The 13199-nt window shown below is 38.2% G+C and overlaps 1 protein-coding gene across 2 annotated transcripts in view; it reads right to left on the bottom strand.

Annotated features, from left to right (window-relative positions):
* Nucleotides 1–10707, bottom strand: part of LOC139127342 (dimethylaniline monooxygenase [N-oxide-forming] 2-like) — a 43899-nt gene extending 33192 nt beyond the window's left edge. Inside the window, exons 1-7 of one of the 2 annotated variants that reach the window (XM_070693258.1) lie at nucleotides 10587–10707; nucleotides 8555–9004; nucleotides 8209–8264; nucleotides 7434–7610; nucleotides 5953–6172; nucleotides 5190–5425; nucleotides 1174–2402 (exon numbers count right to left, since the gene is read on the bottom strand). In XM_070693258.1, coding sequence (XP_070549359.1) covers nucleotides 2157–2402; nucleotides 5190–5425; nucleotides 5953–6172; nucleotides 7434–7610; nucleotides 8209–8264; nucleotides 8555–9004; nucleotides 10587–10704 — 1503 coding nt within the window. In that variant the 5' untranslated portion in view covers nucleotides 10705–10707 and the 3' untranslated portion in view covers nucleotides 1174–2156. Of the gene's footprint in view, nucleotides 1–1173; nucleotides 2403–5189; nucleotides 5426–5952; nucleotides 6173–7433; nucleotides 7611–8208; nucleotides 8265–8554; nucleotides 9005–10586 lie in introns of those variants that run through there. The other variant, XR_011550980.1, reaches the window with a different exon arrangement.
* Nucleotides 10708–13199: the final 2492 nt, after the last annotated feature.

Raw genomic sequence — 13199 nt, 5'->3', positions numbered from 1 at the left:
TATCCGTGTTTTTCATAGTAGTATTTACAAGTCGACATTTAGCGGATTTGTGGGAGTTCTATATAGTCACGAGTAAAGTTTCTAGGGAACTTCCTGCCGTAGAAAGAATTAATAATTAGTTATTTGAAGCTGTACTTTGGTTTATGAAGAGCGTGGATGATGACCAATGCGATATCTGTTGTATTGTTTCTAACGAAATGGCAACATTCTACCGCAAGGTTTTTGAGGTCTAAGGGCAAATGCCTCAGCTGGTTATAAGCCTAGGGATTCGGCAATGAATGAAAATAGGAGGCAAATTGTTCTATAATTGCTACTAATCTATGTTGTCTCCGCAAAGTAATTTAAAGAAGAGCACCGGAATTTGAAGAGCTTCGAATCTTAAGCTTAACAGATATTCATTAAATGAAGTTTTACTTTTAAAATACGCTTGAGTAGGAGGTGTTTGAGAAAACTCTGTACAGGGTGACGGTTGCCCACTGAAACACCCAGCTTCTGGTGACCACAGGGCGAAAACAAAAAGCCATCGATCAATTGTAGCAGCAAGAGATCGTTTTCACCGAAGAAAGTTTGCATGATTTTAACAGAGAACCCAAGAAAAAAGAACTTCCTGGAGATCTGTCCAACTACAACAACTATGAAATGCTTACTTAGGTTTTGTGCAGCTGCCATGCGCTAACTTGATGTTTCACACCGAAGAACAGTGTATCAAGATAGTATAATAACTCTCCTACTGTATTTAAAGTAATTCATCTATTCCGTTAAATTTTTTGTATGTCTTTCTGCTTCGTTGACTGTCTGTCATTGAGTTGGACTCTAAGTGCCAACAATTCACCACTAACCATTATCGGTTGGTGTCCTTACGCGTGTAATATGAAGTCTTCTTGTGAAATCGGGCGTCCATTTCGATAGTTGAGGATTACAAATGTCTACTGTATCCGTCCGTAGCTTTCCTTATTCGTTAGAACGATGGACACATCCTCGGCAACCAAAGACATTCAAGTACACATTGCATCTTACTATCTCTCTCTCTCTCTCTCTCTCTCTCTCTCTCTCTCTCTCTCTCTCTCTCTCTCTCTCTCTCTCTCATAACAAACGATTAGATATCAAATTATTCTTAATCCGATGTTTTATTCCATAAAACATTGCTAAGTTTCGATAAAAGGACTTGGTAGGACCAATTTTCAATTTAGTAACATTGCACATTATCATACCACAGAGAGTTTTGGAAATAATACATTATACGCTTGACATTTCATCCAAAGTTAACTGTCGTAATTCTAGCACTTATTACACGAATTGTAAATTTTGAGAAGGTATAGATTTAATTTCTTTCTGTCTCGATGAAGTCTTGGTTTGCTCATGAAGTTTAGCCCACTATCTTCGGCTGCCCTAAACTTAGTCTCGTTGCAAATCCGTAGCCATTATTTCCAAACAGACAAGCGGACTTACGCCACGGCTCAAAATACAACGTTTTCTATAGCTCCAGGTGTCTCAATGTTGGTCTTGGTAGGTGTGTTTTCCCGTCCGTCTTTCTGTCATATGTCTCGTCTGTATGCTATTTTATCAAAGTATGCTTTATCAATCTATACATATCATGTAGAATCTAAAGATGAATTTCTCGTAAATCATACACACATTGAAAATACCAGATGTCCTGTCTTAGAGGAAGATTCATCGTATTAAAGGCCATCAAATTGGTAAGCTATTTGAAATTTTTTCGCAAATTAAAGTTTAAAATAGGTAAGGTCAAGTCTGAGTAATGCACTTTGGAATTAGCAAAACAAAGTGGCCTTCTGTATTCAAATTGAATCTGATGGTGGAACAAATTGAAACAATATGTTGGCATAGTGCGCCTCTAACATATTTCTGCCTCAGCCATGGTTTGACTTATTGGCCAATTATTGGCCAGATTCCGAGCCAATAAAGTAAGACAATGGCCGCCTGATAGCGATGCTTTATTACGTAACAAGAAAAATGTTAACACTAAAAATTAAAGTCAGTCATTGATCAGCCCTCCAAATTTCATACCTTCCATCGGTTTCTGGATATCATTGTCGTGAAATCAGCTGTTTTCTAGATATCTAACTTCTAGGCAGATACATAAATGCACATAGAACAATGGTTCAATTCCGTTAGCGGGCGAACAGATAATGCTCTCAGTTTATCTCTTCTTCGCAAGAAGGATACCCCTTCAAGATAAATCTTGTGTTTTCTTCCGCATTTAATATTCTGTCCCTGGCACCAGGCCATGCACCTCGTCCTTGCAATCGATACCAGTACGGTACCATGGGACCATACTCGTGCGCCATGGCCAGTTTTGGATCCGACAGGAGGAGACGCCAAAATGAAGGTCTCACACCAATCATCTCGGCTATTTCTTCAACCAATGGTGGGCCTGGAATCTGTTTCGAGTGAGAAAGACGAACTGTGATTGGCTGGAGGTTATATCACTATTCCTCATTACGGACGCAAATGCGTGCTGCGGGGAGGCATAGTTTTTTATAGTTTGCTCCCTGTGTCGGATGATTTTGAAGCATGTAGAGTAAATGACACAGTAAATGAAGTTTTCACAGGCTTGCGTTGGGAAAATCGATAATACCCATCTTCCCCATACAGTACGCATATGATGGAGCAGCCATTTTGGATTTTAAATATAAATCACATAGTAATGAACTTTTTCACAGTCTTGCTTCCGCAAATCGATCAAATACCCTAATTTCAATATAGAGTAAACATATGATGAAACGGCCATTTTGGATTTGAAATCCTATGTCATCAGAAACGTTTGTATAGTTACACTCTTTCTTGGTTTTGGATTCAGGAAGAGAATTCTTTAAAGCTTAATGACACGTTTGATCATAAGTGCAAATCTTTGTTTTACGGTATGTGTCGCCTTTAAATAACTATCAAAGTCATATATCAAGGCGTTTCAATTATCCTGATTATCTCAGGATTTGAAATTTATCATTCCAGCCCCGCGCCCACACAAAAATTGACCACTTTGGTATTATGGCCCATCAACCAATTCTATTGTTCCCGAAATTTTTCTGCAAATGTTGGGTTAGTCCGATGTACAGGCCTGTCGGGAAAACTTGTACCTGATCAGTCTTAAGAGCTCTTCCGATAATTTTGTATTTCCCCTTGTGCTGTGTTTTAGTGATTTAACAGTAGCTAAATAAATTACAGAAAAAGGAAGTTCAGCAACCGAACCACTCCACAAGGGTAGAGGCATTGCCTCCATCGACACAACAGATTACATAATAGCATCAACATGGAAATACACAATCTTGCTTCAGAATTGTACGATAAATAATACATTGATCTCGATACATACAAATACCTTGATCCTACAAATGAAACTACAGGAATACCACAGTGGTATCTATTACCTGAAGTACACAAAACTCCCCCGCCCGGTGCAACATTTGTAGTAAGACCAATCATTAGCGGTTGTTCAAGTCCTACACACAACATCCCTGAATTCATAGACTACTACATTAAACCAATCGTCGCCAAACAAAAAACATACATACGAGATTCAACGGACCTTAAACGGAAAACAGAAACTGTCCGAGTTCCGAACAATACAAATTCTCGTCACACTTGAAGTTGTTACTATGTACACAAACACTGTATGCACGATGAAGCAATGAAACTAGTTGGCAAAGCCTTACATGAAACAAAAAACGTTTACAAAATCAAAAAAGCCACACAGGGAGCATATGTTATCTAAGCTAACACTAATACTCAAAAGGAAACACATTCGAATTCGACAACAAATTGTATCAACAAATGTTATCAATAAATCTGTGGATGCTCAAAGGGATCCAAATCATTCCAAGAAATAGACGACATCATATTCTACGATCTAGAAAGGAAAATCATTCAACAATAGGAGACATAAATAGCACAGGGGTAAAGATTTCACAATCTTTTATGAACACAACATGAACTAGTCGAATTCATTGCCAAAATCAATAAACAATACCCTATTTTCGAATTTTCATATGAAAGTTCGACACAAGAGGTAATATATCTTGATCTAGTCATTTTTCAAGGGCGTATGAATATAACAACAAACAAAGTCTTGACAGGAGAACACACACAAAAACAACCGATACATTCGAATTCCTACACAAAGATTCATGTCACCCTACAACCACGTGATGTCGTAAATATGTAATTAGGGTGACAGTGATCGAAGACAGTGATGTAGTCGGATGGAAGCCGTATAATTGGAACAGCGGATCGTTTGCTATTAAAGACGACCAAAAGGTGCGAAGCGCATCTTCCATTAAAGTAGTAAAGTAAACTATGCATAACTAATAGACGGGATGCAGAACGTCGTTTTTGGCTAGATCATAGAGATAGATAGGTAGAGTCGCAACGGGTATTGTGTAAGGCGTGAAGCAGTTACGTAACCCATCCATGTTCGCCTCGCCTCAGGTTGCTCTCGCCTCTCTTTTCCGAAGAGTGCCGACCATGAATCCTTCGTTAATTTTCGGATTTTCGCCAATTGTTAAGCGAAAGTATGTTCGACAAAGTTTGTGTTGTTGTTTTCGTGTGGTGCTGAGCAGAATTGACGTGCTGGCGAAAACGGGAGTGTTTTGAGCTTCAGGAAAGTGAGTTTTACCGTTTTAAAAATTCCTCTCATATTTTTATGAATATATAATGAGTGTGTTTGAACCAAATTTGAAAGTCTTTTATCGATACTGTCTGGTTTTACTCAATGGTTTACGGTCAGTCATACCGTCTTTCACACGTACGTCAAGGAAGGACATGTTTATGAAACTGCTGGCGTGTTATGTTTTGTTTGGCGTGAAGCAGTGTTTCTGGCCTGAGAGCTCACAAAGTAACTATGGTTGCTACGCAACTGGCAGTACGATGCCATCTCGTCGTATATTTCGCATAATCTCTTGCAATTATCAACCACAAACAAAGCCTCCAAAAAGTTTAACACCTTTGAAACTCATTTTAATATGAAAAGCCAATAGTCTACCGAGACGACCATGGAACAAAAGGCATGCAGGCGTTACCACTCTGTCTATGTTACTCTGTGGCTAGATCGACGTTTTGTACCCCGTCAAGTTCTGTGTGGGCGCAGGGCTGTCATGTTGTCTTTTTCCAAAAAAGTGGTCGCCTAATTTTAATACCGTCTATACAAGATGTATTCATATGATTGAACCTACTTGATACTGCGTGTACTTCTCATATTTTATCTTGTGATCAATATCCATCTTCATCATAGCTTTTTCAGGCAATACAATATTTCCCGCAAAGACTTGGCTTGCTAAGCGGGCATGTAGTTCGGCCAGTGGCCAATTAGATCCGAGAGGAGTACATATACATATGAGCGCCAACCTCTCGGGGTGATCCAGACGCAACGGGAAGACGTACTTGTACACCTCAGCTTTGCCTGATTCGTCTGCGAAAGAAAATTTACCAAAGAATGTGATGTGCATCACAAAAAGTGTTTTCTGGTTATTGTGATTTCGTGAGAATAACCTTATCATGTCTTTCTTCACCATTCATATTTAAGTAAGATGTATAATCGTACAGGTATGTATATTCACGAATTGCAAAACATTCGGCGATAATGATGTGTATTATCGTTACTCTTTCAGCAAATCAGCTTCATTCTACTCTTGCATAAGTTGGCATTCATTGCGAAAGTAATTCTTCCAGTTACCTTATTTTTTAATTTCCGTCAGATCAGACAATGCAATGCTAAAATCGACATTTTCTGCTGCACATCAGACTACCAGTCTATCAGCTGATTTCTTTGTTTATATATTTGCATCATTAATTATGTATTTAATAGGACAGGCAACAAAGCTAAAGGACATTTTAGAGACCAACAGATTAATGTTATTCATTTTTCTAAAATACACTTGCAACTGACACAAAGCATTGTACACAGTACGGTTGTACTCCGCGTATATCATACGTTACCGTAGAGCCATGAGTCGTCGATAATCGGTACGTTAAAGCCATATCCTGTAGCAAAGATAACTCCATCAACGTTCTCAAGAGTAGTGCCATCTTCGAAAACGACGTCATTTTTCAGAAACTCTTTGATGTCAACCATTGGTTTAATCTGACCTTGGGCAAGCCTATCGTGCATGTCATCACAAATCATTAAACGCTTCCATGCTGGGTATATCTCTTTGGCCTGAACATAGAAGTTGTATATAGACATACGATATGCCATATTATAGAAAGTTAGTTTAAGGATATCATGTGCTTAAATGATAAGCTATCCCAATCCTGGACTGTAATACAGCGCTTTTTTAAAATGGTGCACATCGAGTATTGCTAAAGCTGTTCGTCTCTTATCATTGTAGCGATGTCTGTCTACCTGTCTGACTGTCAGTATGTGGTAGTGTGTCTGTCTATCTATCTGTCTGTCTGTCTTTCTGTCTGTCTGTTTACATGATAACTCAAGAGCACTTGAATGGATTCAGATTTGATAGGTACCGTACGCCAATTGTAAAAAGTCGTTAGATATTGGTTACTGTGACTTTCATATTTCTGAAATTATGACATATCATTTTTTCAAAGGTTTGCTATGGAGACAGTCATGACAGTTTTGACATATGTTAAAAAAATACTGCACAAAATTTCATGAAACTTTTCACCGATGACGATCTCAGAACATTATGATGATACTGTTAGTGTCTTGTCAATTATCCGCTTATTTGCATTTTTAAATAAGCTTTTGTAATTAGTGATATAACTCCGAATTTCGTACACCAAACTTGATGATACTTGCTACAAATATATTGATATCTGACAGATATCTGATGGTTCTGTGAACCGCAGTACTATGTAATGAACCTGTTGTACACCACTTGAGCACATTCAGTTCACATCTGGTAAGTAGATGTTTCAAGTAGCAAAGATTCACAAGAAAAACCTCACGGTCACTCAAATAGTTGTATTTTATGATCATCCTATCTGGTGAAATTTCAGAATAGCGTATATGTTGTTGTATAAGAAGATTATGTTAATATGATGTGGACATGTCAAATGTTCTACACCGGTATATAATACGCAAACAGGTATTTGACAAGGTTAACATATCAGCTTCTGTATCACTTCAGTTGAAAAATTCTTTTGCTCCAATTCACGCAGGTAAGCCAATTTAGAATGCAATCTTGTCGACTTGAAAGTTCTATCACCAATGTACATTTTTATCTCGACAAAGTTTCAACCAGAGTTCTGTAATGCACAAGCGTTGAACTTAGTTATTAATGTTGATAATCATGTCGAATAAACCGACTTTGTCTTATAATAGACTTATTTATTGAAAACTAAAAGGTGAGTTTTTAACGGTAAATTTGGCTTCCTATATGTATTATATCGGCTAGAAGCTACGTGGAATGTTGTAATTATGTTTACTGAGTCAAGTCATAAATTTATTCACAACTAACCTGTAAACCATATGTTTGGTGATCATTCATTCTACTTTTACACAGGCTCTCCAGCAATGCCATTTGCCTTGCTGGCGATCTGAACAAGTGGCGAGTAAAGACGGTGGTGTCCAGGGGGCGACCGTCCGGACAAATACGAGGGACAATCCAAGTGCCATGTCGCATGCTAAGATATACCTGAGTTGCAAATAAAAACAGAAATTTTAATAAGCTTTGCAATTCCATTACACCTAAAACTAACACATAGTATATAAGGTCAAGTAGAGATAACATGTTCACCAAGTCGGAAATATAATATCTGATAATAAACCGTCCAAAAGGGACGAAAAGACAGCGAAATCTGCATCGTGTGTGTTCTTTCCTAAACAAAGATGATACCCTTTTTGAAGCTTACTTGCACAAGCTCGCGTTTGCCTTTGATTGGAACTTAAAACGGCCAAGCTTCATTTTTATCAATGAAAAAAGCTTTAGTAGTAAAGCTATTTTTCTTAAAATATTAGAGCTAACGCATTTTCAGGACGCTCCAACTTAGTCGCTTAGCACCAGACAGAACGAGAACGAGAGCAAGCATGGTTTAGTCTTTCTAGTACATTCTTTTTTGCTATACCCTTGTTCGATGCTTTTGAAGGCCATCGTGCAATTAACATGTTTTCCAAATATCAAATATGCTTAAACAAATAATAACATTCAATAATATAACCTTCAACCTAATCATGTCACACACACGCACACACGCAAAACTAAAAACACTAGATTAACCGATCCAAAGTATTACCTCAGTGCCATTTCTCGCAAGTTCAGCTGATATTTCTCCGCCGGTCGCTGAGCCACCTTGGTGTCATTTAAATAAACAATAAAATTGTTAATATTCCCGTGACATCTAGGAAGGAACTTTGGAAAAGGCCGTATTGCGTGGATTGCTCCATCGTATCAAGGTAAAATAAATTTGATTTTGCTTTCACCTCTGTTCATTTTTGTCATTATCAACGTGACTCTACTGAGTATTGGTTTGTTTACTTTATGTATTGAAATATTTCGAAGTGTATACAAAATATATAGATATAATCCAGATATTCATATTTCAACCTAGCCGATTAGGCTGTACTGTCAGACTGGCTCACCGACAACTATAATCTTCTTTCCCTTGAATATACTGGCTTCTCGGTACTCGTTAGCGTGGAGTTTGGTCCCAACGAAGTTTTCCAGGCCAGGATATTGAGGCGTGTTAGCCATGTTGAAAACGCTGGTGCAAATCATGACGTAATCAAACTCTTCAGTGGAAAGCTTGCCATCATTGTCTTTGATCTGTAACTTCCAATACTTGCCATCGTTGTTGCGCTGTACGTCGATAACGTTTGTGTTGAACCGAATGTGCTTCTCGAGATCGAAATGTTGTGCATAGTTTTTGATATGACGAAGAACTAATCGGTGACCAATAAAGGGCGGATATTCCTTCGGGAAAGGGAAGTCCGAAAATGACATAAATTCCTTGCTTGAGTTGGTTACGACAGAATCATAGATGGCGCTTCCTTGTCCTTGACGTAGCTCGTTAGTGTAATACCATACACCGCCTGATTGAAAGAAAGACAGCCAATTCCGAAGATGATGTGTGACGAATAAAAGCAATTTATGCTTTCTAAATTTTGACGTCTACCTGACCTCTGGTATGACCTCGGTCAAGGCTTTTGCTAAACAACAAGCATTAACAATGTGGCGGCCAATGTAAAACCGCAACCTGGCAAATACCCTGTATCTGTTGATTTCTATCATAGAATTAATGAAACCTTTCCTATAATATCTACAGTTCGGATTATGTATGTTTTCAATTTTGCAAAAGTACAAAAAGAATATGGCTAAAGAGGAATGATATACAAAATTCCGTATGCAAAACAAAGACACCAAGTAATTCGGCACAGACTAATTACTAGACTTAAATATAAAATCAATGCGAAGTCACTTTAGTATATTCCCGACTGCCTAGTGTTTGAGTCAGATGAAGTCCAGTAAGGGCCAGGAATCAGGGTTAAATGTGGAAATTGTCAGAAAGAAGTGAAGCGAATCAACACATTCCTAACTCTTAGCCCCTGAATACTATAAGGCCCCTTTTAAAAATTAACCTTTAACCTTATTAACGTCATCAATGTAAGACTCAGCAGTGGTCATTCTATGCTTTACGTTTCAAATAAATGTAACTCTAAAAGGTCCAGACATAGTTCATATATAATCTAGTACCGCAAGGAGCTATTCAAACTGAGTGTAAGTTAAAACATCTTAAAGCTTAGTCACGCAATACCAGTTTTAGTTTTCATTCAAAGATATGTGTTACTAAAATAGATCATACCAGTTCAGGTGTACAATATCGTAGCTTGTGCCGTCTGAAGTTATTAACCCTAAACTCAGAGATATTTTTTTCTAAATTGATGTGCAGAACATTTCAATAGCTGCTATGGTAGTACGATTTGACGCTCCGTTTAAGCTCGGGGAAATTAGGTCAACGCACCGGTGCTGTCTGAACCGTTCAGCTGTACTCATTTCTTTGCATGTCATAGAGACGGAGATTTGACCTTGAACAACTATGTTTGTCCTTCATACGCCCCTTTGTAAAGAATCGCGACAGCCTTTCAAGTGGACGCACGCGACCTTTGCACACCCTTTTTGGATACCGTTCGTAATGAAAAACAACATAAACGTAATCACCAACATATCATACTTTCAATAAATTGTTTCATTAAATTGATAGTAGGCACGTCTTAGCAAAATTAGCAAACGATGTGGTTGTGTCGCGATCGCATTTCAAAGAGAGAGAGAGAGAGAGAGAGAGAGAGAGAGAGAGAGAGAGAGAGAGAGAGAGAGAGAGAGAGAGAGAGAGAGAGAGAGAGAGAGAGAGAGACAGACAGACAGACAGACAGACAGAGAGAGAGAGAGAGAGAGAGAGAGAGAGAGAGAGAGACAGAGAGACAGAGAGAGAGAGACAGAGAGAGAGAGAGACAGAGAGAGAGAGAGAGACAGACAGACAGACAGACAGACAGAGACAGAGAGAGAACACGCCTGGAACGCTGTTAGTTTAATAACATATGGCATTGTATGACTTTTGAAATAAATCCCGGAAGGGTCTTACCAATATTGAAGACTCTACATTCGTTGCTCACTTACCCATTTTGTCGTGTCTCTCGAAACAAAACGGCTCAAGTCCTTCCTCAAGACAGCTTTTGATTGATGTCAAACCTGCGACTCCGGCGCCGACAATTGCTACTCGCTTTTCGGCCGCCATACTGATTCGCTCATACACTGTAGGCAGTCTTTACCCGTGAACCCTCCAGAATTATGCAAATTACCTCTATAGTCAGTCATGTCTGATGCGCGCTGGTAGCATAAGGGCATCAATAAATCTTAGGGAGTAGTAAAGGTATAGACGAGCCCATATTGGATGATTATGGTATACATGGTACTTGCACCAGTCTTCGTTCAACTTCATTCCTTCACTGTGAATACAAATGAACCGGAATCAAGCCAATTACCGAATAAGTTCATGAATAATACTGAGACTTTGGTCGACAATTATCAACGAGGCACTCGTGTAGCTGCAGTAACTCCATTGATTGTAAAGTGTAAACACAGCCAGTGACAGCTAGAGTGATAGCATAAACCGATTTATGACATGATTTAATGTACTACAAAGTAATCAACATCATACCGATACAAAATGTTATTGAACAAAGTGATAAAATAAGGCACCTCGGCTATAAGTTTGAAAACGTGCAAGATCTTGTAACTATATTTCTGGGATCGGACGATAGTAAAGGACATCAAATTTCTTTTAAACGAATTAATTACGTCCTGTTGTTGTTGAAGCTGCTGTAGGTACTTCTGATAGTAACATGAAGACTCGATGACAAATCTGACGTAATCCTTTTTTACGTTCTGATCAACAGATGATGATATGTAAGTAAAAATTAGATTTATTCCGTCTACACATTTCGAAAATGTGACTGATCGACCATGCTAGCGGGTGATTAGAATGCTGTCATGAAATTTTTCATGTTCAAAAAATTGAACAGATTTAGCATGGATTTGTATTACTTATTTCGTCAAAATTCAATATTTTTTATAAGGGCACAAAATGCCTGATATAAAATCACAATTATATGAAGGAGGAGGGAGTGAGATAATTTACACACGATTTCCTGTTGGTATTAAAACATGCTCCCCAAACCAGGTGATCTTTTCTTGGACATAAATGTGATAGGTGTTTCCTTACACTACCGCTGCAATAATGAGAGTCTGTGAATGTTGTTGTCACCAATACTGAAAATATAAGTAAGTGTACAATGTACAAACAACCGTAAAAACGATTTTATGGAAGTTTCTGTCCCAGAAACAAGCAATTCAAGTGCTCACTCTTAAACCTATAATAAAGGTTCACCATTCTATTTGATGATACAGTGCTCCTCGTGTTGTCATGAAGAATCTTTCTTGATACAAAGAAGATGAAATTAATGCCTCTTCTCCTAAAAATGTAAAATTTCACGAGGACAAATGTCCGTCATTGTGGTAACTAAACCTATCAAGGTATGATAATTAAACCACTTTGAGAATCATTATCGTATCACAGATCGGTCTGACATGTCTATTTTTACCTCGTATACTGTAGAGTTCGCGAGTGTCACTCAGCGATCAAAAGGTTAAAGAGGCATTCGGGTGGAATGCTTGTAAACTAATGTACAGGCAGTCAAAAGGTCTCGTGAACTAAGATAGAATCGTGCGCAGCAGCTGTAAATTGCATAATACTTAGTCATTTTACTAATCGCATTGTTCGGATACTGTTTATAGTGAGGTAAATAGGCATAGGTTCAGCATAGAGCTTTAAGATTCATGTGGGTATTTACTTCTTTATGATAAACATCATATAACAAGCATTCTGACAGCTACGACAGTCAACTGTTTCCTTCTCAGCGCACAATTACAGCAAACAACCCAGCGTTTTCGAAAAAAAATGTAATTTGACGAATATCTTTGCGAGGATGTTACAGTGCTCCTCGTGTTGTCATGAAGAATCTTTCTTGAGGTAAAATGATAGGATAATTAGGAGACAAACAATTATGATACAAAGTAGATTAAAGTAACGCGTCTCCTCCTAAAAATGTAAATTTCACGAGGACAATTGTTCGTCCTTATTGTAACTAACCATATCAAGGTATGATAAGTACACCCCTTTGAGAATCACCATCGTATCACAGATCAGTCTGACATGTCTTTATTTACCACTTGACGATAGATCACACTCAAGTCACGCAGCGATAAAAAGGTTGAAGGGGTTTGCATTCCGGTCGAATGCTTGTAAAGTACTCGAAATTGAACTCGGGCTTTCATGAAGTCTGGTAAAAGACATTGTGTGCAGCGGCTGTACACGACATATAATTTGGTCGTTTTACTGATCGCAATAGAATTCGGGCATTTTTATACGGAGGAAAGCAAATATAGGTTAGGATATAGCTTTGAATTTCATGTCAATGTGGGCTTCTTTATGATAAACATCACATTACAAGCACTGTAACAACTGCGTCGGGCAGTCGCTTCCCTCGCAATGCACAAAGAATACGAACAACCTGGCGTGATATCAGTGAAGTGAAATGAAGTGAAAAAAATATTTCCAAGGATATATAAGATAAAAACAATAATTATCACTATGTAAACAGCGTTCTAAATTTATAAATTAACTGTAGTTTAGAAATTCGAACTTCAAGTGAAAAAAGTTTTCCAGGATAT

This window comes from Ptychodera flava, unplaced genomic scaffold (assembly GCF_041260155.1).
Source record: "Ptychodera flava strain L36383 unplaced genomic scaffold, AS_Pfla_20210202 Scaffold_31__1_contigs__length_3010019_pilon, whole genome shotgun sequence".
NCBI classification, from domain to species: Eukaryota; Metazoa; Hemichordata; class Enteropneusta; family Ptychoderidae; genus Ptychodera; species Ptychodera flava.
The sequence above is the reverse complement of the archived record's forward strand: the minus strand, read 5'-3'. Positions and strand labels throughout refer to the sequence as shown.